At 41.2% G+C, this 27,627-nt stretch overlaps 1 protein-coding gene across 2 annotated transcripts in view; it reads right to left on the bottom strand.

Moving 5' to 3' along the window:
• plce1 (phospholipase C, epsilon 1) overlaps positions 1–27,627 on the bottom strand; it is a 366,594-nt gene that overhangs the window by 137,985 nt on the left and 200,982 nt on the right. For both annotated transcript variants that reach the window (XM_072557765.1, XM_072557766.1), the window contains exon 3: positions 22,918–23,203. In XM_072557765.1, the coding sequence (XP_072413866.1) occupies positions 22,918–23,203 (286 nt within the window). The remainder of the gene's footprint in view (positions 1–22,917; positions 23,204–27,627) is intronic.

Here is a 27,627-nt window from a genome sequence, read left to right as displayed (position 1 = left end):
AAGGGTGGGTCAATAAATTTGCAGACGATACGAAGATTGGTGGAGTTGTGGATAGTGAGAAGGGCTGTTGTCGGCTGCAAAGGGACTTAGATATGATGCAGAGCTGGGCTGAGGAGTGGCAGATGGAGTTCAACCCTGTCAAGTGTGAGGATATGCATTTTGGAAGGACAAATAAGAATGCGGAATACAGGGTTAACGGTAGGGTTCTTAGTAAGGTGGAGGAGCAGAGGGATCTTGGGGTCTATGTTCATAGATCTTTGAAAGTTGCCACTCGGGTGGATAGAGCTTGTAAGAAGGCCTATGGTGTATTAGCGTTCATTAGCAGAGGGATTGAATTTAAGAGTCGTGAGGTGATGTTGCAGCTGTACAGGACCTTGGTAAGGCCACATTTGGAGTACTGTGTGCAGTTCTGGCCGCCTCATTTTAGGAAAGATGTGGAAGCTTTGGAGAGGGTGCAGAGGAGATTTACCAGGATGTTGCCTGGAATGGAGAATAGGTCGTACGAGGATAGGTTGAGAGTGCTAGGCCTTATCTCATTGGAACAGCGAAGGATGAGGGGTGACTTGATAGAGGTTTATAAGATGATCAGGGGAAGAGATAGAGTAGACAGAGACTTTTTCCCCGGGTGCAACAGAGTGTTACAAGGAGACATAAATTTAAGGTGAAGAGTGGAAGGTATAGGGGAGATGTCAGGGGTAAGTTCTTTACCCAGAGAGTGGTGGGGGCATGGAATGCACTGCCTGTGGGAGTGGCAGAGTCAGAATCATTGGTGACCTTTAAGCGGCAATTGGATAGGTACATGGATAGGTGCTTAAGCTAGGACAAATGTTCGGCACAACATAGTGGGTCGAAGGGCCTGTTCTGTGCTGTATTGTTCTATTGAATATGTTTATCAGCCTGTCATTCACACCACCTCTAGACACATCCTTTGTTCTATCCCTGTCCCGTTTGACCTTGCAACACCAATTCATCTGTTATTTGGAGATCACAAGGGTAGGAAAGTCAGCTTGTGAGCTACTGAAGTAAAATACTGCAGCTGCTGGAAATCTGGAAATAAAGCAGGAAATGCTGGAGAAACTCAGTAGATCTGGCAGAATCTGCAGACAGAGAAATAGAACAAAGAACAAGGAAGAAGTTAGCATTTCAAGTCTGGTATGACTCTTCTTCAGAACGAGTTACTGACTTTGGCACGATGCAAAACTGCAATTGCCACCAGGCCAGTTAGATGCAGAGATTAAGGCAGCAGCTTGCTTCTGATATGTTGGCTGTTGCGCCAGCATATGGTGGGCCTGCACTTGTAAATAATATGTATGTAAAACTTTTTAAGTTCTGCTCACCCCTCAAAATAAAGTCAACAACACAAGTACATCTCATTACAGCTGGTTCACATTTGTTTAAAGGGTGCCATGCATCAGTCAGATTTGTGCCAGTGTCTGAATTTGCCTTTTTGCCAAGGGGCGAGTTTATGGGATATTGGAATAGTTAATTAGTGATAGGTACTTTATCTATTATTCCCTTAAGAACAAAGAAAATTACAGCACAGGAACAGGCCCTTTGGCCTGCGCTGATCCAGATCCTCTATCTAAATCTGCAGCCTATATTCCAAGGATCTGTATCCCGCTGCTCCCTGCCCATTCATGTATTTGTCTTGATACATCATAAATTACGCTATCGTGCCCGCCTCTACCACCTCCGTACCTCCGCTGGCAATGCGTTCTAGGCACCCATCACCCTCTGCGTAAAGAACGTTCCACACGTACCTCCCAGAAACGTTTCCCCTCTCATCTTGAACTCGTGAACTCTTGTAATTTAGCCCCCTACTCTGGGAAAAAGCTTCTTGCTATCTATCCTGTCTATACCTCTCATGATTTTGTAGATCTCAATCAGGTCCCTTATCAACCTTTGTCTTTCTAATGAAAATAATCCTAATTTACTCAACCTCTCTTCATAGCTAACACCCTCCATACCAGGCAACATCCTGGTGAACCTCCTCTGCACCCTCTCCAAAGCATCCAACATCCTTTTGGTAATGTGTCAACCAGAACTGTACACAGTATTCCATACGTGGCCGAACCAAAGTCCTACACAATTATAACATGACCTGCCAACTCTTGTACTCAATACCCTGTCTGACGAAGTAAAGCATGCCATATGCCTTCTTGACCACACTGACGAACATGCTTTGCCACCTTCAGGGCACAATGGACCTGAACACCCTCATCTGTCCGCATACCAATTTTCCCCAGGGCTTTTCCATTTACCATATAGTTTGCCTAGAATTGGTTCTTCCAAAATGCATCACCTCACATATGCCCGGATTGAATTCCATCTGCCATTTCTCCACCCAACTCTCCAATCTATGTTCTGCTGCATTCTCTGACAATCCCCTCCACCATCTATTACTCCATCAATCTTGGTGTCATCTGCAAACTTACTAATCAGACCATCTATACCTTCCTTCAGATCATTTATGTACATCACAAACAACAGTGGTCCCAACATGGATCCCTGTGGAACACCACTGGTCACAGGTCTCCATTTTAAGCAACTCCCTTCCACTACTACTCGGTGTCTCCTGTTGCCCAGCCAGTTCTCTATCCATCTAGCTAGTATAACCTGGACCCCATGCAACTTCACTTTATCCATCAGCCTACCGTGGGGAACCTTATCAAATGCATTACTGAAATTAGGCACCTGCAGCCTTTCCCTCACCAATCAACTTTATCACTTCCTCAAAGAATTCTTTTAAATTGGTAAGACATGACCTTCCCTATACAAAACCTTGCTGTCTATCACTGATAAGCCCATTTTCTTCCAAATGTACATCGATCTATCCCTCAGTATGTTCTCCAGCAGCTTCCCTACATCAGGATGACGTCAGGCTCACCGATCTATAACTAACTGGATTATCCTTGCCACTCTTCTTAAACAAGGGAACAACATTAGCAATTCTCCAGTTTTCCAGGACCTCACCTGTATTCAGGAATGCTGCAAAGATATCAGTTAAGATCCAAGCTATTTCCTCTCTTGCTTCCATCAGTAACCTGGGATAGATCCCATCCAGACCAGGGGACTTGTCCGCCTTTTAGAATACCCAACATTTCCTCCCCCCTTATGTCATCTTGACCTGGAGTAATCAAACATCTATCCCTAACCTCAACATCCATAATGTCCCTCTCCTTGGTGAATACTAACGCAAAGTACTCATTAAGAATCTCACCATTTTCTTTAACTCCACGTGTAAGTTCCCTCCTTTGTCCTTGAGTGGGCCAATCCTTTCTCTAGTTACCCTCTCATTCCTTATATATGAATAAAAGGATTTGGGATTTTCCTTAACCCTGTTTGCTAAAGCTATTTCATGACCCCTTTTAGCCCTCTGAATTCCTCATTGCAGGTTGGTCCTACTTTTCCGATATTCTTCCAAAGTTTCATCTATTTTCAGTCACCTTTTCCAAAAGTTGTTATCCTAAATTTCTCTTTTTTTTGTTTGTATTTTAACTATAACGTTTAAATAGCTTGCATTTTGCTTAACATCTCATAGTTTGACCGGTTGTACCACATCTGGAACACATCTACCTTCAAAATAAAAGATTAGGGTCTTTGCTAATTTCTTAAAATATTTTGAGGGGGTCTGGTCTGGTCCCTAACACTTCAGCACAGCGTTTGATATGGTTCCACATGATAGACTGGTTAGAAAGATTAGATCATGGGATTTGGGGGAGCTGGCCAATTGGGTACCACATTGGCTTGAAGGTAGGAGACAGAGAGTGGTGGTAGAAGGTTGCTTGGTGACCAGTGGAGTGTCACAAGGATCAGTGCTGGGTCCACTGCATTTTGTCATTTATATAAATAATTTGGATGTGATTTTGGAGGTGTGGTTAGTAAATTTGCAGATTACATCAAAATAGGCAGTGTAGTGGACATTGAATCTTTAAGAGTTTTGAGTTCACATGCAAGTTTTCAATCATGCCCACTGAGATTACTCTTTTACAATACCCAGAAAGAAGGGCTCACTAGCCTGACGTGTTTAGACAGGACCCACATGGTGGGGAATACCACACTGGCCAGTGACATGAACATGACCAACAAGAAACACAACATTATTTCACAATAAAGGAAATGTCCCGAACTACCCTGTAACCTTTAATGCATGCCAACAATGTGTTCTGCCACTACATTTAGATCACCCAACGATGGGTGGTTTCAACAAATGACGCACAAATGAATAAAAATGTAAACAATGCAATGTGAAATATTTACAATTGAAGTTTGAATCTTAGTACATACTATGCCTCTTTTGTGCTCTCATTGTCTTATGTTAATAGTAATGGAATTGGGTAGGAGGTTGTACCCATGATGAGCCTCCCTGTTTGGTCAGAAGGCTGCTTTAGATTTGCCTGCACCCACTACATTCTCAGCTTCACCACAGAGAACCTTCCTGTCATGGAACAACATTTGTCTTCTGTGCATGCTCTTCGTCAAATACTAACTGCATCATCTGGGAAAAAGGAAAACGGAAAACAAGAGTGCAGAAGTCTGCTCTTGTTGGGAACAGAGTGCCATCAATAAAATTCTGTCCTTAATCCCTCTTATCTTTCACCCAATCACAAACTTCCTGTTTTTTTACACCACCAATTTCACTAGCTGCATTTCGAACTTCTCTATTCCAATGGAGCGATAACTCAGAGGCTACCTGACCTGCTGAGCAGTTTCCGGTTGTTTCTATTTGGATTTCAGCTTTCTGCACCTGCAGCATTTTGCCTTGTGTTGTACGTATACAGATCAGTACTAAGCTTGAGATAATGATTAATCAGGAATCAGCTTGGTGCTAGACTGGAATGTTGCTCTAGGCTGGAGACAGAGATGTGTCAGTACAAAATTAAGAATTACAATGATACGCCCTCAAGAAACTTAGGGTCATGCTTGCAGACTGAGCGCAAGTGTGCCTCAAAGCAGTGATCTAGTCTGCGGCCTGTGAGACGGCAGCACATTGCGAGCAGTGAATATAGTATACCAAGTGGAAAGATGTACAAATGAATTATTGTTTCACCTGAAAGGAGTGTTTGAGGCTGTGAACCGTGAGGAGAGAGATGGTAAAAGGGCAGGTTTTATATAATCTCTCTTTGGAGAAAGTGAGGACTGCAGATGCTGGAGATCAGAGCTGAGAAATGTGTTGCTGGAAAAGCGCAGCAGGTCAGGCAGCATCCAAGGAACAGGAGAATCGACGTTTCAGGAATCCTGAAGAAGGGCTTATGCCCGAAATGTCGACTCTCCTGTTCCTTGGATGCTGCCTGACCTGCTGCGCTTTTCCAGCAACACATTTTTCAGCTATAATCTCTCTTTGCTTAGCAAGGTGATTGGAAAGGGTTCAGATATTTTATTTAAATTCATTCATGGGATGAGGGTGTCACTGGCTAGGCCCATCCTTAATTGCCCAGAGGGCAGCTGAAAGTCAATGACATTGCTGTGTGTCTGGAATCACATATAGGCCAGATCAGGTAAGGATGGCAGTTTCCTTCCCTCATGGAATTTAGTGAACCAGATTTTTCTGCCAATTGGCAATGGACCCATGGTCAGCATCAGACACTTAATTTCAAATTTTTATTGGATTCAAGTTCCACCATCTGCCATGATTCAAACTTTGGTCCCGAGAACATTTTCTGGGTCTCTGGATTAACAGTCAAGTGGTAATACTACTAGGCCAATGCACCCCCAGCAGGATCAGACTAGCATGCTGTAGAGGGAACAGACTCCTGGAATATTGACAAGGAAGGGGAAGGAAAGGGGAAGGAAGGAGGTGGCAGGTATTGCAGAGTCTGGTGGGTGGAAGGCAAGGACAAGAGAAACCCTGTCATGACTTTGAGGCAAAGTAAGGGGTGAGGCAGACATGGAGGAAATAGGATGGACATGCTTGACCACAATGCAAAAGAGAGACTTCAGTTGAGGAAAAAAAAGAAGACATTTCAGAGATATCATTATGGAAGGTTTCACTTCCAGACCAAATGCACCAGAGACAGAGACATTGAATGGAGTTCAGAGACCATAGTCTTCCTTATTTGTCTTGAACAAATGAATGGAGTTCTGCATGAAGCCAGGTGCAATGAGGTGTAGTTAAGATAGATGTGGGAATCAGTGGGCTTATAATCAATATCAATTGATAGTTTATTAGGATCAACATACAGAAATTGGCATGCTTGCATACACACACACACACACACACACACACACACACACACACGCGCGCGCGCGCGCACACTCCTTTTATTCATACAGGCAGCATGAGAAGAATGCACTTAGCTGCATTGTTCTGGTTATTCTTGAACTAGTTCTTTGAACACTCGGACCAAGCACTCCAATTGGTTGGCAACAAACATAAACTGCAATCTCTAACCAGAGGTTTTTTTTTACTGCAGCCAATCACAATTAAATACAATCATGTTGGTGCATGTGAGATAAATATGCAGAGTTAAAATGACTATTGCGCAAGGAAATGTTTACTAGTTTGCAGCACTATTTCACTACATCCTGACAATATTTACAGCAGTTATCTATTAGCATGGATGGCAGATTTAATTTCAACTGAGCTTGACTACTTACTTTTAACAAACCTGTATTGAATTTCAGTACAGAAAAGGTTTTGTTGCTAAAAGGAACCCAACCATCACTTACCATTGGAATTACATTAGCATAATGTAAACTGTGAACAAAAAACATGACTTTAAATGTATTGAGCTTGCCAGTATATTACTAATAGTAAGAATAGTCAAAAAGCTGTTTTACTAAACTGGTTCAAAGGAGGATAAATTGAGAGTTTTCATCAAGTAAAAACTGTAAAGCTTGGGAATCACAGGTACTAATCCAGAATAGGGTATCATTTTAAGGTAGACAAAAACATTTCAGACCAGTACAAGTCATTTCCACATTTTATTGTTTATTCATTTGTTCAGGACATATAAGGAATAATATGGTCTCTCTGTAAAATCCAAGTCGATCCAGTTCTGAAATGGCTCATAGCCTTTTCTGATAGAAATCTGAGGACAGTGTTTCTGTTGCTTGGTCTTCCAACATCATTCAAAATTGTGCTATCCCAGCTGTTGCTGACTCAGTTCCTCCAATTCTTCCTTTTTTTTAAGATAACAGAGATGCGTATCTGTCAATGAGCAAAGATTCAGCTTCTGATTTTAAAAAAAGCTCGAAATTAAGATTGCATTGAGCCGCTGAATTCTACAGTTTTAAGCATTGTGCTTCTCTTTCTAATGAACTAATTGTTGTATGGACACTAATGTAGAAGTTTTTGTCAGTATCCATTGAGCTTACTCGATCAATAAAATTGTTCTTCAGACCTGCATTGACTAAAGACAAAGAAAACAAATTGAAAATGCTATATAATTTGGCTGTGACTTACAGGAATTAGGACCATTGAGCTGCTTAATGAGCAGGAGACAGACTCTCGTCATATCCCCTGAAAGGAGGCTAATTTAATATATTGTACATTTATTGATTATATTTAATGATTCTCTCTCCCCCGCAGATTTTTAAAATTAGCTGAAGAAATAAGCAAGACACTTAAATTACACTGAAGACTGATGATAGCTCCTTCAGCAAATGTTACTGTTACACAAGAGTTTTCCCCCCCAAGATTCACATGAACGAAGTAACTACAATTTTTATTTAACAGGATAGTTAAATGGAACAACATGGATAGGGGTATAATTATGCATTGTGTTCCATATCTGATGAATTACATATTCAGCTACAGGATACATTTGAAAAGCAAATACTGCGGCATGAACCAGAGCAGGTTACTAAAAAAAATACTGGAATGCAGGACGGTTTTGAATCTGAGTTTGACTTTTCATTTGTTATCTAATTTGTCATATACTTGGCTTAACAACAAGCAATGTCTTCATCAAAACTACTTACATATGTTACTGCAGTGCTCAAAGAATTAGTGCAAGACAAGATATATCAAACAAAAAATACTCTGAGTTCTAGATGCCTTTTAATTCATCAGGATCAAATTTAATATGGATTCACTTAATGCTGGAATTAATATCACAGAACCACAGTGATCTAAAACGTTTTAGCAAATCTGGAGATTGACACCAGTTGTTTCAACCAGATGCAAGATATTAGGGCTTGATTGTTGTTTTTACATGTTACAGAATAATTTTCATAATGAATTTAACTTTTTACTAATGTAGCCAGAATATGCATTAAAATCGACTGTAGTAAAGTAGTAAAAGTTGGTTGTTTACAATTCAATGAAGAGAAGGTTTGGAGCAAATGGAAAATATAGTTATCCCCGAAAATCCCAGAGGGTTAAATAGCTGCCAATTATTAGTATCAAAACTAAGAGGAATGATATTGTCATGTCATCAATGTTGATCTATATGTTACAGTGTTATACACTGTTCTTACTGCTTCACATGTTATGGAAGAAAGCTTCAGAGAAACACATTGGTGACATATTGACAGTGTAGGCACATAATAGGTATTCACAATGGAGTAGACTATGTAATGCAAGTTAAAAATATTCGTTGTGGGAGATCAGTAATCACAATATTGTAGCAACTCCTGCCACTTATCTTATAAGTAGAGAGTTTAAGTTTCTCATTTGTTACTCAAAACAATGGTCACCATGAAATCTAAAACCCAATAATGACAAGTTTTATGCCCTGTTACAGGGCTGAGCACCAGTATGAATTCCAGACATTAAGTCATACAAAATAGACCATTATTTTGATTGTAAGTATAAAGATCCAAATTTGGCAAATTCAGACTTCTGCAAATTCAGATCTACTTGAAAACAAGGCAAGACATAGGCACAAAAGAAATTCTTTGCATCTGTCGAATTATGTTTGATTATATTCTATTGTTTCCCGGTGGTCAAACCTCCCCCATGTTCACTTATCAGACAAAATGGTATTGATGACGAATGACTGAATTGATACCCCACTATCAGACTACCAGGGACTGCGTACATTTCCTTATTCACAATGTCTTACTGATTGACAGAGGGACTGTGATACTTATCCTTTCCTCATTAGACTACTACAGACTCTATCTGTGATCCCACATCAGCAGAAAGACTGAATGAAAGTGATCTCCACATTGGATGAGAAACAAAGAACACTCAAATAGATATAGACAGCAACAGTGTTATCATTGAATTCTGGGGGCTGCCTGAATTATGCCCTTCTAATTATAGGGCCCCCACTCCAATATAGAGGAAAGGATACTCCTTATATCCATTGTCAAACCTGTCTTTGTTGCTCGCTTTATAACTTTGGACCATAAGCACATTCCTATCTAACAAGAAACAATCCGAGTCCCAAAACTGATGCTAGGGTTGACTGGGGAAATGCTTCAAAACAATATGTACTAGATGCTAGTGTTGCCAAATTGGAATTGTGTGCTGAAATGCCTACATTCAGCAAAAGTGAAGAGTTAAACTGGTAAATAGCCCATCATATTTAATCAGATTGAAGCATCCACTGTTGGATTGGTTCAATTCTGAGCCAGCAGCCCACAACCTTGCTCTCCTCCCCTATCTGTCACTGCCCTTCTCAAGATTCTCTCTAAGGGAACAAAATTACTACCCTGTCCACACATTGTGATGGTGATGTTGTCTGACACCCTCAATGCCAGTGTCTTTATGAATTGAAGTGGAGAGTCAGTCACTGATAGCACCCTCCACATCGTCAGTCAGCTCCACTGTACATACAGCAGGTGGTACTGCACTGTACATCAGCAGACAGTAAGACAATAATCTTTTTTAAATCATTTATTTAGGGCCATTATTTCATTACTGAAAATGTAATCTAGTGGGAAAGTAAATGCAGATACAAAAATTAAAAACAGAAATCACTGAAGAAACTCTCGTAGCTTCTATGAGTGAGAGAAGCAGTTAATGTTTCTAAGAATTTCTAAGAATCCTCATATTGGACATGAGATGTTACTCTCCTTCTCGTTCCACAGATGTTACTGGACCTGCTGAGTTTCTCCAGCGTTCTGTGCTCTAATTTCAGATTTTCAGCATTTTAATCATCTAAATCAGAATCTGTCTCACGTCCACCAACAAAAAATAAAAGCAAGCATTAGCATGGAGCGTTTGATAAGGTGGCGGGGAGAGACTCATTCGGAGCATAAAAACACAATGTGGGCAATAAGGCTTATCTCTGTGTTGTACGTTCAATATAGGCTCTAAGACCAAAGGACGTCGGAGCAAAGATAGGTCATTCTGTCTATCGAGTCTGCTCTGCCATTCAAATGGAATCATGGATGATCTGTTAATCATCAATTCAACTTTCATACCTTTTCCCCATAATCCTCGATTCCCTTATTGATTAAAAATCTGTCTACTAGAGAGGACAGTCAAGGCCAAGTAACTAAGTACATTCAACGATGAAATAAATAATTCCACAAATTCACTTCCCTCTGAAAGAAGTAATTCCTTCCTATCTCAGTCTTAAATGGGCAACTCCTTACTCTGGTTGCAGACTCTCCCACAAGGGGAAACAATCTCTCCACACCTACCCTATCAAATCTTCTGAGAATCTTAAATAAAAACCGAAAGCACTGCAAGTGCTGAAAATCAGAAACAAAGACAGAATTTGCTGAGAAAGCTCAGACCGTCCGACAGCAATTGTGAAGAGAAAGCAGAGTTAATGTTTTGGGTCCAGTTACCTTTCCTCAGAATCTTGTATTTTTCCGTATATGGGAGACAAAACATAATGCAATGCAGTATTACAACTGTTTGATTGCCTCAATAACTAGCACAAGTATATTCACTTGTGAGCCCACATTGTACTTATTCACAAATACCAGTTTTGGAGTTGGACCTTCCTTCAATGTTAACTTCATATTAAGGGGATGTTTCCAATTTTATTAACCTTTTATGCCTATAACATTGTGACCAGATTCTCTTTTCCTAGATTCTCAAACTCGAACCTGTTCTGTTAATTAGTCATTTAAAGTTTACCACACACACATGTATGTGAAGGTTATGGCAGACATTTAGTCTGTTGTAAAAGTATGAAGTTATCTTTGTCAGTCAGATGAGTTATGCACGAGCAAAATCATTCCTTAAGGGGTTATACCCAAATTGATATGAAGAGCTTGACAAATTGCACTTCAGTGTAATAGCAATACTTTGCTGTAATAGTATTTCTCTTCAATATAGGAACAGGGTCACAGGAGCAATGCGACAGACAAAAGAGAGAGAGCGCACCACTAGTTGGGGATAGTAACAGTTATGCTACTTACAACCCAGACACTGCGGATTCAAAGTTTGGTCTGAAACATTGTGAATTTCCAACTGAAAAGATTACATCCTTGCTCAGACTAAACATGTTAATGCGATGGAGAAACATCAAGTCAAAGCAGAATTTTAGAATAGAAGCCACAATTGTCACAATGCTCACTGTACTTTAAACAGACCTCTTCCCTTCAACAGAACAAGGAATCAAACCATAATTCATTCATGACAACATTTCCTGGTAAAGAGCAGTGCCAAGAATTTATCAATATCAAAACTAGCCCTTCCACAGCAGATTATGTAGCACAAAAGGCGAGTTTCCAAGAAAAATGCAATCAACTCACTTAGGAAGGAATCATCCATCCTGCTCATATAGCGAATCTCCACAAGTCACTGTACAGGCACCAGAGGCAGGTATTTCCATGAAACAAAATGACAACACACTGCACTTGTCTCCATTAGCTGTCAGGCTGCAGCTGCTGAGATCAGTGCATCACACTGTGACAACAATACATATCTAACATGCTTCATGAAAACGATGAAGGAGACAGGCATGCAGATCCTTTAAAGTAGATCAGGTTACTACCATGTACAGATAAGAGGACAGATCGGGTGACTCCAAAAGGGGATATCACCCATCACAACACTGACTCATCTCCTACTTAAGCCAGCTCTCAGCACTGCAAGCTTTCTAATGTATCACATTATACTTTAGACGGTGCGTCACAGTTTACAACTAATTTGCAGACCTGCTAATTCATAATAAAGAATTGTCTCTTTATCATGCTGTTCTCTTTAACACCACTGACACCCACCCATACAAAGTTGTAAATCGGTGCCCTCTAGCTAAGTTTCGGAAAGTGAAAAATTTCTCAAATAGAGGATGCCAGACTGACTTGCTCCTTTTGCTCAGTCAGGATTACTTTAAACAGTCCCGGGATGGGGTTTGAAAGGGCTGACTCGGGCTACAATTTTCCAGCACTTTCACCTGATTTTGGATTAGCTAATTCTGACTGAATATTTCTCTCAGCACTAAGTGTGCACTAAAATAATTACTCGAATAAGATGACAATATTTCACTTATCGCTACAAAGGCATTGCAGGTTAATAACAGGCATGTAGGAAACCTGAACACACACATACATTTTCATTATGTTAAATCCCATTCACTTGTTTTCTCCACTCTAATTTCCATTCCCCAGCAAGCAATGATTTTAAAACCCTCTTCCTCCTTTGTTTACATTCCACATTACCTCCATAAAATCCCCTGGCCACATTCCCCCCTTCGTACCTGCTGCTCTTCCAGTTCTGCTTTACAATGTGGTTTTCTTTTTCTGTGGCAGATGCTACAGTTGCTACAATCCTGCACTTCTAAATCTCTCTTGAAACTCCGAATCTATCTCTGACCACATCTTAGGCCATTGCACATTAATTACAGGTCTCAAAAGATCTTCAGCTTCTGGGGCAACATCAAAGAGCTAAATTGAGATGATAGCGGTACTGAGTGAATCCCCTCTATCCCAGCACCATTCCGAATGCCAAAGCCAACCCAAGCACCAGCACCATTTCCGATGCCACTCCCTATACTCATCCCAAAACCATTACCTATGCCACTCCCACACAATGAGCCTGACTCTAAATTGTGCTCCACGCTGGTTAAAAAATTCAATGCCTTGCAAATCAACTTGCCTTGCTTCATTAAGGAAAACTGTATTTCAGAAGGCCATACATTATAGAATAAAATCTGGTTTTGAATTGAAGTACATTATTATTGTATAAGACCTGTATGTTTTAGAAAATCCTGGTATGAGAATGCAAGCTGAAGACTGTTCAAAGCCACATTTGTAAAGAAACCCTCCTCTACAGGCAGACGTTCTGGAGAATGACTGTCATTTTGTCCATTGCATCGAGTACCTTTCCTCAAATCATCATGGTAATATGACACACCAACTGCTTTCCTGCCTATTTTGGGCAGCCTGTATTAGCACCAGACACTGGGAAGTCAGGTATAGCATAACTAGAGAGAAAGGAAAGGAACATTGCCTCTCTCCCGATTCAAAGGTACACCCCAACTTCAGATGAAAATATACCCTTTCAGAGCAGTGAAATGCGTTCAATTTGAGTGTGCGGGCTCTCTGTGGAAGGTTATTAGGTTAATGCCAATTTTCTGCCAAACAGTAGGCAGCATTCATGGGCAATGTTGAGCCTGCCGAAACTGTTCTAGAGAAAATCCTAAAAGCTGAAAAGGGAGAAGCAATAACTTGCAATAATTTCAGAAACACAGTAGCCAATTTGAGCCCAGCAAAATTCTACAAACCACAATGGCGGGATGATCAGATACCTCTCGTTGATGCTGGATGAAGGATAAATATTGATCAGGAAAATGGGAGAACTATTCTGTGCTTCTTTGAAATTGTAGCATGGGGTCTTTTACTTTCATCTGAAAGGATAGCCCATCTGAAAGGCAGTATTCTGACAGCGCAGGAATCCCTCAGTAGCACAGTTGCACGTCAATTAGGTTTGGTGCTCAGGTTTTTTGAGTGGGGCTTGAACCTACAAACCTTTTGGCTCAGAGCCAAGTGTGTGACCACCTCTGTCTCGTAAACTCTTGTTGGATAAAGATCCAGAGGTCACAGGGCAAGTGGGTCATTTTGGAAATGTCTCTGGACTGGCTGTGCTGATCAGCTGGCAAACAAAGTAGATGAGAACTTAGGGTATACATTTGATGTTTTTAAAAAATTTTCAGCCAGGCTTTTAAATGGACAACCTAAGCACCCACTTGAAACAGGCAGACACGTGCTTAAATACAAATTAATATCCTGCAACAGCTAGGACCCAGTTTGCAATTTTCAATGGATGGCATTGCGTCTGGTAGGTTATTTGTATCAGGCAGTGAGTGGCCACACCAGTGGTCCTTAAAGAGGCCATGAATGACCATTCATCAGTTTGGAATTTATGGAGATGGCTGGAAATTGTGGGGCGCAAAGGGCAGAAGTATTTTGCTCTGAACCCCACAAACTTATTGGCAGTACTTTAAAATCATGAACCACTGTTTCAGTGCTTTCAGCTCTGAGGTTAAATTGAAATGAAGCTCAATCCTAACAATGTCCTGATGATGGTGGTGGCTGTGGACAGGTATCAAGCCATAAACGTTGGGTCAAAATGTTAATAATTACCTACAAATGATCAAACTGTTTCCTCCACATCAACAAAATAAAAACTCCTAATTCTATTTAGTATTCAAACAGAGTCGGAAGACCACCGTGCTGCTCAAAAAGGACAACAGTGGGATCAGGAAGGAATTAGTTAAAAAAAAGGCCAGCCAGTCTGAGAACCAAGAGCCTTGATATGATTATTTATCAAATTATAGCACAGGATGTTGCGCTGAATCTTGTTTCAAATTACTGGGTCCCTACCTAGTGCAGTAAATTTACCTTAATGTCCTCAAACATCTCTCTGACTATTTTATTCAGTGCTGCTGAATTCTGTATCATTCTTTTCCACAAAATTAATATTAACTCTTTAGCTGTTAGTTGACAGCACATTTTCATATCATAGAATCCTTAGAGTGTGGAAACACGCCATTCAGCCCATCGAATCCACACGCCGATCGTCTGACGAGCATCCCATCCAGACTCAACCCATCCATGTAACCCAGCATTTCCTGTGGCTAATCCACCTAGCCTGCACATCACTGGACACTATGGGGCAATTTAGCTTGGCCAATCCATCTAAACTACGCATCTTTGGAATGTGAGAGGAAACCAGAGCACCCAGAGGAAACCCACACAGACACAGGGAGAATGCGCAAACTCTACACAGACAATCGCCTGAGGGTGGCATCAAACTGGAGAGCCTGGTGCTGTGAGGCAGGAGTGCTAACCACTGAGCCACCATGTTGCCCAGTGAGCCAGGACCATTTACAGGAAGTAGAGACATTGACACTCTGCATATGCAGGGCTTAGTTCCTGTCAAGACCAAAAAGTCACCAAGGTTCCTCCACCAGAACCTTCCAAACCTGTGACTGCTGCCATCTAAAAGGGTAAGGGCAGCGCACATATGGGAACACCATTGTCTGCAAACTTCCCTCCAAAACACACACCATCCTGAATTGTAACTGGACCACTGTGCCTTCACTGGATCAAAATCTCCTTTCCTAACAGCACTGTGGGTGTAACTACACCCTAAGGACTCCAGCAGTTCCTGTTAGCATCCCACCACCTTGTTCTGAGCGATCAGTTATTAGCAACAAATTCCGGCGTCCTACGTCCCACGAACAAATCTAAACAAAGGGCGCAGAATTTGAATAGCAAAGAAACATCGAGCTGAATCTTTTTTTTGTAGTTGTGAGGGTTTATTTTGGTGGGGGTCATTGAGTCCTAGCACGTTTCTTGCTGTATTTTATTAAACTCGCTTCATTAACTACATTGCACCACCACCATAGCCACACCAACCCCACCCCTTTGACATCCCTCACATATCCCTTACTAAACACCATTCCCCAAATATCTCACCACTGCCACGGTATCCCAGAATTAACCTGGCATCTTTAAAAGGCTGTGGTACACCCAGACAGGTATTGTCAGTCTGGAGCTTCCATACACAGTACTGATGTATGCTCCAGACATGGCACACAATGGGTATCTGGCACCCCGCTTTGCCACAAGGTGCCTGGGTAGAATAGTGCACAGAATGGGTGCCCTCATACCCCAGGACCAGCAGACTGTGCCAGCCTCGTTCATGTTTGCTTCCCGCACCCCTCTCCGTAGGTCAGTGCAGTCTCAGCCATCTGGAGTAATGTGAAGCGTTGTAGGACAGAGGCAGCAATCCTTCTTCACTTGTGAGATGCTTTCTCTTGATCTGCATTGCCAGCCTGGCAACCAACACTTAAAGTTTTAAACCATTGCCTTAAAATCCCTCTGTTTCTGCAAGCTCTTCCTAACCCCTATGCTGTAATTTGCAGTGAGCCGATGTTGACCTTTCCTAGATCCACTTCATTTTGGGCTAACTCCCGTGGATTGTCTCCCCGATCTCTTAGACTCCATTCACATTTTTTTTTCCCCAATAATACCTTCTCAATATTGCAGCCAACTGTCAATCTCGCTCTTGGAGCATCAGCGTTGCTTCTTTGATTCCTGCCATCTAATCGCCTCTTTTCTCTGGTGATTCTCTTAAGGTACCTTCTGGACTGATGGCGCGGCACTAAACTGTTGTTGCTGAAGGACTTTCTGCACATTTCCTGAGTTTTTCTTTTACTGTTGACAAACTGGCTGTGAATCAGGACTGTGCTGACAATCAGCAGGGAATATATTCTCCATCTGTTGGCTGGAATGGAACTGAAATACTGTACATCCATCCTTCCTGTAGTGTCCAGGTTTTCCACCAAGGACTTACTCCTGGGTTTTGATGAAGAGATGACCTTCAGAGTTCAGCTGGCACCCTTTGGCATCTGATCTAGACTCAGTGGTAACCTCACTACTGGCTGGCTTCACCTTGTCACAAAATCTCACAGCACAGATACAGGCCCTTCAGTCCAACTCGTCTGCACCTATCAGGCATCACAATCTGACCTAGTCCCATTTGCCAGCATTTGACCCATATCCCTCTAAATCCCTCCAATCATACACACTCATTAAGATGTCTTTTAAATGCTGTAATTGTACCAGCCTCCACCACTTCCTCTGGCAGCTCATTCTATATACACCAGCCTCTAAGTGAAATGGTTACCCCCTTGGCTACCTTTTAGATCTTTCCCCTCTCACCTTAAACCTATTACCTGATAGTTTATACTCCGGGCACCCTCACCATTTATTCTCCTCACTCTACAACATAAAAACCAACATTTTCAAGCCCCTTTTAGTTCCAAACAAGTGTTAGATTAGACTTTAGGCATTAACTGTTTCTCTCTCCACACAACTTTCCTGATCTGCTTACTGCACACACTGGATGGGCTACATTATCCATACAGCCTTGTGCATGATTAATTTACGGATAGTATCAAGTCCTTAGAGGAGATTTACTAACCCAAAATCCTGAATGGCAAACTTCAGTTATGTGCAGAGACTGGTTAATGTCCTTGAGCACAGAAGTTAAGAGGAGATTTAACAGAGATGTTCAAAATTGAAAATCATAATAATTGATCCAGAACAGATGCATCTAAGGATACTGGGGAAAATAAGGATGGATGCAAGACAGGCCTCGTTAGATACCAGAGTGGTACCAGAGGACTGAAGGAGGCATATGTCACAGTATTGTCCAGAACATGTCCAGGTGTAAGGTCATGTCCAGCAACTGGAGGCAAGTCTGTTTAACCTCAGTGCTGGGAAAGCTTTGAAAAATGGTAGCCAGGACAAAATTACAAGTCACTAGGACAAATGTGGATTAATGACTGAAAGCGAGCATGGGTTTGTGAATAGAAACTGATATTAATTTAACTTGATTGAGTTTTTGGATGAAGTAACAGAGGCAGTCATTGAGGAGCATGTGTTGAGGTATTGTACCAAAGCGTTATGATAAACTGCCCACATCAACACAGTTGAAGCTTGTGGCATTGCTTCCTAGGTGTTTTCCCAATTTGACCACGTCTGGAGGCTCAAAAATTGTCATAAATCTTAAGTGAGTACTGTGAAGGGAATTGGGATTTGGCGTGGCTCTCCCCAAGTTTGAGCCTCTCTGTTAGGACAGGACACAGTTGTTATAGTTCTGTCAGAGCTTCATAGTGGCTATTCTCCAATAGGAGAGCTCTCACTTCTGGATTAAGAGGGACAGTGGCTGCATGGATACTACACTGGCTGAGTGACAGGGAACAGAAAGCAACAGCAAAGAGTTACTTCATGACTGCAGAAAGACACATAGCGAGGTTCCCTTGGGGTCAGTATTAGAACAAGTATTGTTTTTGGGATTTTTACTGAAGACCATGATTTCAAAATACAAAATATTTTAAGTATTGTGAGTTGTGAAATGAATAGTAATAAATATCAAGAGGATATACCCAGACTGGTGGAATGGACAGGGATGTGGCAGATGAAATCCAGGACACAGATATGGAAAGTGACACATTTTGGTGGGAAGAATGAGGAAAAGCACAATATAAAGCAGGAGCTTTAATTCTGAAGGAGGGCAGAAACAGAGGCCATGAGCAAATCACCGACGTCGATAGGAACGGTTGAGAAAAACTGTTACTAAGGTGTAGGGCAGGCTGGGCTTTATAAACAGAGTACAAAAGGGAGGGAGTCATGGTGAACCTTTATACAACATGGGGTTGGTCTAAACTGGAGTATCACATTCAATTTTGTGGTCTATAATTTGGCAAATATGTAGAGACATTACAGAAGATGAAGAAAAGATTTCCAAGACAGGCTGCAGTGATGAGGGAACTTCAGCCGAATGGAGAGATCAAAGAAAGTGCTGTGTTGTCTTGAGAGCTTGATAGGAGATTTAATAGAGGTGATCAAATTCTTGAGGCAGCCGGACAGAGGCGACAAACAGGAACTGTTTCTGTTGGCAGTTGGGTCAAGAACCACAGGATACCACTTTAAAGTCCAAGTCAAAAGGACCAAAAGGCCTTTGAGGAAAATCATTTTCACATCGTGGGTGTTTAGCATCTCAAATCCACTGCCTGAGGGTCTGGTGGGAGCAGATTCAACCCGGACTTTCACAAGAGAATTGGATAATTATCTAAACAGGAAAAAAATGCAGGGTTACAAGAAAAAGGCAGAGGAATGGAACTATCAAATTTATTTTTGCAGAGAGCCAGGGTGAAGATAATGGCCCTTTGTCTGTGGTGCAGCCATTCATTCATTACTTTATTCTTAATCCAAATAGGTATCAGCGTAACCTTACTACAGAAGGCACTTTCTCCAGTCTTTAACACTGAGAAATTGCTCACATTCATTTATCTGTCCTTGCAGTGTATTAGCCAGAGGATGAAGCTAATGGACACACCATGCTCCATTCAACATCACTTTCCACTGTTGTCATGTCAACCTCCTAAATAAATCTGCAAACCCATGCATGGTGTCCTCTGAACTTTGACCAGTAAAAACTTCCAAAGTTGCCATCAGAAAAATCATGCTAAAATTATAGCTAATTTTCCGTCATTTTATAAACAGAACTCCATGTTAATTAAAACACGTGCCACTTCAGGTACACAAATGTGCTGCAGTGATGAGATGGATCTTGACTTTACTACCAGAGAATATTTATGCACATAATTATGCACTTACAATGGTTTAATTAACATTAGAATATTTTTCTTTTAAGGTTATTCTTTCAGTAAAACAACATGACTGGGCTTATTTGGGCTTGCCTGTGAGTCAATTTAGGTTTTATTTTCACATAAATCTACACCAGAATTTTTTGCCTTTGAAGCACATTTCAAATATAATAAATGGCCATAAAAATGTCGAGGCAGCAGAGTGTTTCATGGTCACTAATAAGCAGCTCCATATAAAGTCTGATAAAGTGATCTGAAGCAGATTGCAGAAGCAATCGATCACCCTTGGTGCACAGTTGATAATGAATAGGCACAAGCATTAATCAATGAGCTCCACCGGCAACAAAACAACCAGAAGGCCCCCATTAGAAGAATTTGCATAGAGAAAGGGTGCCACTCAATAGGCAATAACACTCCTGTATTTGGGTTGAAACAGTAGGTCAGGAACCAAGGGTTAGGGTGTATTCTCAACAAAATGAAAAACATATACAATCATAAACAGGATTTCTTGGGGGCGACTGTAGGTTCGGTTTAGCGGCTGGGATCTTTAATATGTAAACATTGTATTATTCATATATAGTTGATTTCAGGAATGTCACAGAACAGCATGCTATGACAGCACACAGCTGGTCCCACAGTGCCAGTGCTGGCACGCACTGTTACCACCTCACAATCTCAAAACAAATTTTATTTTGCCCAATTTTAAATGAACTTTAAAACAGGTTGCAACGCAGCAAGGGTTACTGCTAGGCAGAACAACAACACAAAGTTTAGGTGTGGAAAGGAAAATGATCAATTTCTGTCTGAACTGTTTTGGCATGAAGGAGTAACAGCCGATCAGCACAGATTCTCTGATGCCTAAAATTATATTCATGCAGCCAAATATGGTAAGCACAGGGCTTGTCACATGAGGCCTTAAACTATAGACTTTTAAAAACAAGAACCTTAAAAGGAGAATAAGATTTTTAATCCAATCCAAGATCAATAAAATATTTTAATTTATTTGAGTGGGATGTGAAATTTATATGCCATTGCCTTTAATGGTCAAAAAAGTGAACAATTTTGCATTTCTATATGTACTAAGGAGTGACATGGAGTCCTTACCTACCTCTGATTTCCAAAATGTCTGTGAAAGGAATCAGGGAAGGTACAGAGGATGCAGATTTAACTAAATTAATCTCAAGCAATTAAAGGAGCTATTCAGGTATCAGCAACTTTCAGCCACTTCTCATGCCACAATGTTATTCAGGGGATACAGTCACTCTGGAAGCAGACACTGAGGGTGTAGTCCTATATTTCTAGCATAGGGTCACGCTGGTAAGTTGCCTGCAAGTTCAAGCTACAGCCTACTTGCCTGACCCATGACCCGGCAGCATGCTTGGAACTAAGGGACTAATCCTTCAATATTATATATGCCCTCCCAAGACATTATAATGATTCAGCCCATATGAAAACTGCAGATTTCCCCATTCATGACTTTATCAAAGTGTCTGTTACGCAGGTGCTCTGGAAAATTTAGAATGTGCCCTTGATACAAAGACTGAAATTTTTCCAAAACTCTTTTTTGTAAAAAGTGATGAATTCCTCCTAGCACTTATCAGTGATGAAAGCCCCGAGGAGAAAACAAGAGCAGAAGAAACTGCCACCCATTCCCTTGAAATCTCCTCGACACCATCCCTAACCATGCTGTCAGCATTTCACATGAGTTTCCCAGACCATGTGGGGCGAGCTTACCTCGGCCTGGCAGTGCAGTACTGATGGAGTATTTTACCACAGCGTTAAATGGACAAGCAAGGCCAAAGAGATGCTTATCAGGGAACGCTGCAATTTCATGCTGCCACTTTTCCTCAATTGTACTGGTCTTACAGAACCCAATCTTTGAAAATGCAAAACCTTCATCACCTTCATGAACTGGCATATGAATGCTCCAAACTGGCAATAAGAGTACAGGACACAATAGGCAGAAACTCCAGTCTTGTTTCATTCTATAATAGCTGTATGTCCCAAATTGGGAAAAGAGCAAAATAACACACTTGATAGCCAGTATAACCACAGTAGACAAACAAGAGGCTGGAAGAACACAGCAAGCCAAGCAGCATCAGGAGACAAAGAAGTCAATGTTTTGGATATAAACCTTCTTCAGGACTAGGAAAAACCACAAGCTGAAACACAGTCTCCATCCATCCAGTCAACAGTACCTGAGTCATGGAATTGCAACTCTCTTCTTAATAAATAACCCCACACCAGATGGCAACTTCTCTATTTCTTACCATCTCATGGCACAGTATCAACCTATAGACTTCAGAGTGTGCTAAATGTATTGTATCAGGAGGTAATCACTTCTAGCTCATTAGTGAGGTTGCAGAATTTTGACATCAATAATGGAAGACAAAATGGGGAAACCGGAAGAAAGGGTTGATTTAAAGACATCAGGAATGTTTCCTTCAAGATAGGTGGCTAAAATAATTTTGATTTCACCTTGAAAAAAACAACCTTTAAGGTGGAACATGTACATAGACACAACAAGTGAATGTATTCACTGCCAACTGTTTTATTAAATCTTGCTTGTACCCTCTTGGTCTGTTGCACAGTGCAGCCCAGATAGGAAGATGCCAGTTTAAAGAGTTATTAACACCAGCTCATGCTTCAGTTGGAATTTTACACATAATACCAAGGAAGGTCAGACGAACAACTGGGAGATGTGGAATAGTTCAGTCTAAACTCCCTATAAGGGATAGAGAATAACATCCACCCAGTTCATATCTTGTTGTAGTCCCACATGCAAATAGCCAGATCAGCCTCATTTAATCATCCTTGGGTAGCACACAGATAGAAATAATGCACTCATCCACTGATCAATCTCCCACCACTTAGAGATAAACTAATACTCAAACCTTTCAACATCCTTAAGAAGCCTTTAATGTTTTGATCTCAAGATTTTCAGAAGATGAAAGTATCACCATTCACACATACTAAAACAAAATTCTTAAACGAACCCGCAATGGAACGGAATGGATTTCATCTGTCACTTCATTAATAGATAATTGAAGGTTCTTTAGTTCTGTTTAGCACTGCACCTTTAGCAGGATTCCTAATGTACACCAGAAACACTTGCAGCCAGTTTGAGAAACCTACTAGTTGGATGCTTTCAGCAGCAACCCACTGAGTACAGGCAAGAAATCTAAATAGTAAATTTTAAAAAAGCACAAGGGGCGTGGGGAATCACGGATTCTAGCAGAAAAGGCACAATGCAGGATTTAAATGCATGACGAGGAAGAGTTCATTTAAATTCCTGTGCTAAAATTCAGCAATTCCTATTATTGTACAACAACACAATGCAACAAAATCAAATGTAAAAACATTGTCAGTATAACCGATATCCCCTTTATGTTCACACTCAGCATTGTAGAAAAAGCCCATTTTTTTAAAAAATCGCACTTACCTTTAAGCATCGCTCTTCCACCAGGTGCCCCTAATGGACTTGGAAGTGCACTCCTTGCCCCGGTGGCTATAGTTGCTTCTAGCAGAGCCCCAGCCACGTGGTCAGAAACTGCTGTCCTGTGTAGGGTAGCACGGAGCTCAGGTACAGTGTCATGGACACACAGTTTCATGCAGGTCCCACCTCCACAGCTTCTGTAGACAACTGCTGAAGCCAAGATCTTTCTTGATGGATGCAGGAGGTAATTGAGTGACTCTGCTGCCCCTGCCTCTCTCAGTGCATTATGAACCTGCAAAAATAATATTGACAGGTCATTGTAGAATGCTAATGGAAAAATTGATTCTTAAATAAAACAGTAGATACTGTCAAACAGACTCTATTTCATATAGATAGAAAAAACTAAAATGTCAAAGTGTTGTGAAATAATGTACACGACTGAGATCCAGCTTATTGACCCTCAAGAAAACTATATCATTATTTGTTTTTGTTATTCTCCTTGACAATTACGTCAGCAATAACATATTGTCTCTTCAACATTCTCTTTGTTGCGATTGCCTCAGAGCATCTCTATCTCAAGCATAGGAGTCTTGCAATCTTAGACACAGAATGCTCAGAGACTCTCACTCAAGTGCAGAGGAATTGCCACAGTAGATCTGCACTAATCAGTTCCCACAAAGTGTTGAAGGGTTACTCTCCCTCTCCCGTGCAAAATGACCCAGACTCTTGGGATTATGACATTCCTAACTAATTGGATCAAGGTTGAATAACCTAAATCCTTGTCCTATTAGTTCTCCGTGCAGCTCTGTGTGGTAACAGTTTTGGTATTATATCCAAAGGGTAAAAGCAAAGAAAAACTTAGCAATTTGTTTATACAACATATATTTCTTTTTAAAAACTGCCAAACAACTCATTTGGATAAAGAAAGTTATTTGCACCCATTTAAGTTAGAAATCTAACTAGCAGATAAGGAATGTTACTAAGGTTACACAGTTCTTGCTAAAAGTGTGCACCTGACCTAAAATGTACAAATTAGACATAAACGTTGAGTGGAAATTTCTGAACAAAAAACGTCTTATTGTTAAACTTATTTTATTTCATTATCACTTTTGTTCTGGAAATCTGAAAGCACCTCCTTGAAAAATAACATGCTCACAACAGATCTGACGCATTGTGAAACAAAAGTGATGAAGAGATTTTTTTAAGCACTTCCAAATTGGACTTTTGGGAAATTGACTACACAAGTGTTTGACATCTGTTCCAAATGTTGTACAACAATACACAGTAAAATCTTTAAGATCACAATCAGAATGGACTAGTTTGACCAGTTATGAAAGCATACTATCATACATGGTGTACGAAGTCAAATCACCATAATCCCAGAAGACCATACGGCAGCTCTCCCATTTAAGAGAGAGAGGTGGCAGTTTAACCCAAGGGTCAGCATGCCTCAGTCAAGGGGAGAGGGGGAGTCCTTCACGGTGACCTCAGCTGATGCAGGAATTGAACCTGCGCTGTTAGCATCACTATGCATTGCAAACCAGCCATTCAACTGACTGAGCTAGTACATATTTTCTAAATCAACTGTTCAGGGATGTTGTTATAAACCTCTGAAGCAGGTAGGACTTAAACCTGGGCTTAAAGATAGGGACATTTCCACAATATTGTCAAACAAGAATGCATTTGCAACACAGACAGACACACACAAACGCACATACAGACACACACAGACAAGCACATACATACATACACACACACACACACACACACAAACACACACAATCCACATGTTGCACATCCCTCTTTCTTCTGTGTTAATCATTGGAACATTCCATCTGGAGTAGCGATGTGGTAACGTAGGTTAGCACACTGCATCAAGATGGGTGGCTGAACTGGGTAGAATTCTACTTTATCACTCCTGGGAACTGTCTGAATCCAGCATGGAATGATGGAATAAAGGTGTGCAGAATTAAGGATGCGCACAACTCAAAGTGGAGTGAATTCATGAGATCTCATCTCACAAACAGCCCAGCTTGCAGGCCCTTGAGAAAACTAGTGCAGGAAGTAACTGTATGGGAGTAAGGAGACTCTTTATCGCTTGGAATTATGACAGAGCTAAAAGGAATTGACTCTGCACCTAACCAGTGCTACATCCAAAACCAATACTTGTCCCAAAAACTGAAAAAAAAACCAAAGAATTGGGGATGCTGGAAATCAGAAACAAAAACTGAAATTGCTGGAGAAACTCAGCAGCTTCTGTGGAAGGAAAGCAGAGTTAACATTTCAGGTCCAGTAACTCTTCTTCAGAACTGGAAAGCTGACCTCGTTTCCCAACATTTGCAACTCACATCTCCATCACTATAACAAATCTCTAAAATGAAGCAAACAAATAGGTTAACGTGAATGGTGCAGTGTGCCGTTAACCAACACCACAAAGGCAGTAAAATGCTCCAAATGTTAAAAGCCCCAATTCCACCTGACTGAGGTATTGTAGGTGGCTAATAACGAATAAATACTCTCTGTACATTCTCATTCAGAACTGCACTCACGTTGGAGAAGAAAATGCTATTAACTCCCACAAAAGCTGCCATTATCTTCATCTCACACCGAGCTAACAGTATTCAAAAACTGAGACCAACAATGACTCATGGAAAAACCAAAAGCCAATTTTGTAAAACTCAGCAATGTTTCTCTATTGTTCAGAGCAATTAGATTATATTACTTAAGCAAGCTGCCCTGATTGAATTGAGGTTAATAAAACCAGAACACTGAGATCAGACCACCAACACAGTGCCAATTACATATGTACATTTAGTTTAAATTTACACTCAACCAGAGGCAGGGACCTGAGAAATGTAATAGAGTTAGGACACCACTGCAGCTTAGATGGTGAGATATGCCCTCTTGGTTGTGTTTTTGTTCGAAGGGCTCCACATGGCCAATTATCTCAGATCCATACCCAACTAAAAGCCCAAAGAAGAGAATATGACCCTACTTTCCTATTACCTGAATGATCTATATTCAAGATAGAGTAAACGGATTTCAATGTATTAAATATACCTTAGATATGGAGATAGTGCAGTAAAATGGCATTGAAGTTAAAGATCAGCCCTGACCCAGTTAAATAGCACAGCAAGCTCAAAGGGCCAAATGGCCTACTTCTGTTTGTATTTCCCATGTTCCTATTACAATCTAAATCAAAGATGTCATGAACACAAAATACTGCAGATGCTGGAAATCTGAAATAGGAAGAGAAAATGCTTGCAACATTCAGCAGTTCAGGCAGCATCAATGCAAAGAAAGACAAAGTTAATGGTCATGACTTTTCCCTCACTGGAGATAGTGAGAGAGGTGGTGAGAAGGGGAAATTATCAGGTGTGTTGGTCCTGGAGAGAAATTCGCTCCGTTTATGTGGCCTCAGCAATTAAACACGGGGAGAGATGGCCCATTGAAGATCTCCTCAATTTACCAGCAAGTAATAGCATCCCCAGCTTCCCGCCAAACAAGAAAAGGTGGCAAGTTTCCCAACTGAGAAGCAATGGGAACCTGCCTGTTGTGTTGGGAATAGGAACATGGGGGCAATCAGAAGCACAGATGGCGAACAAGGACGTGGTCTCTGAAAGCCACACCCTGGTCCTTATCTCTGACCCCATACCCCCTCTCCCGATAAACCCACCCAGTGCCAAGATGACCCTCTGTGGGAGTAGGCCTCAATAGCCAGCTTTAGGACCCAGAAGCTGCTGGCCTATCAGAGGCTGGTCCTTTTTGAATAGTGACACAATATTCACAGACATTTGGGTGCTCTGGTACCTCTTCAGGATTGGAAAATGATCGTCAGGGTATTCATTGTTTGTTCCTTGGTTTCCTTTAGCAGTCTCAGATACAATTCATCCAGCCCTGGTGATCTTGTGGGCACAGTGATAGCGTCCCTATCTATGGACCAGATGGTGTGCAATGTCTCTGAACAGGATGATTATGAATATAGCTGCTGTACACTCACCTTTCTTCATTCCCTCTCTATCCTGCCTGAAAACTCTAACTCATGGGATTGTGAACTGCCATTCTATGCCTCCTTTAAGCCATTTTTCTGATTTAGTAATGTTATCATGTTGCTACATGTCTAGTTATGTCCTGAGCTCATTAGCTTTCTTCATTATACTCCTTGCATGTACATACTATACCTTTTCGTACTGACAATTCTTTATGTTGTGCATTTTTAAACCCCTGCTTCCTCTATACCTGATGTTCTGAGATTTTTGACCCTATACTCATTAGGTTCCGCCTCTCATTCCCTGCTCTAAATTTGCCCTCTAGTTTCCTTTTCCCTGCGAATCTTCTTTAAACCACTCCCCAACCTCGCTAGCAAATATTCCTGCAAAGCTCCTGTTCAGGTGTGCACCATTGACTTGTACACGTCCCATCTTCCCCTGAACCAGTCCCGATGTCCCAGAAATCTGATGCCCACCATCCTACACCAGCTTTCCAGCTGCATGGTCAATCACTCAATCCTCGTATTTCTGTACTCATGAATACGAGGGGCTGCAAATACCCTGAAAATGTGGCTCTCAAGGTTCCAGCTCTCAGCCTCCTGTCTACTCCCATTGGAGTTCATCCTCATTCCTACCTTAGTCATTGGTGTCAATGTGGACCATGATGTCAGGCTGAGCACCCTCCTGCAGAATGTCCTGCAACAGCTCCTTTACATCCTGTACCTTG

The sequence above is a fragment of the Chiloscyllium punctatum genome, chromosome 38 (assembly GCF_047496795.1).
Source record: "Chiloscyllium punctatum isolate Juve2018m chromosome 38, sChiPun1.3, whole genome shotgun sequence".
In the NCBI taxonomy this organism is placed as follows: domain Eukaryota; kingdom Metazoa; phylum Chordata; class Chondrichthyes; order Orectolobiformes; family Hemiscylliidae; genus Chiloscyllium; species Chiloscyllium punctatum.
Note: the sequence above shows the minus strand (reverse complement) of the source record. Positions and strands in the feature narration are given on the sequence as shown.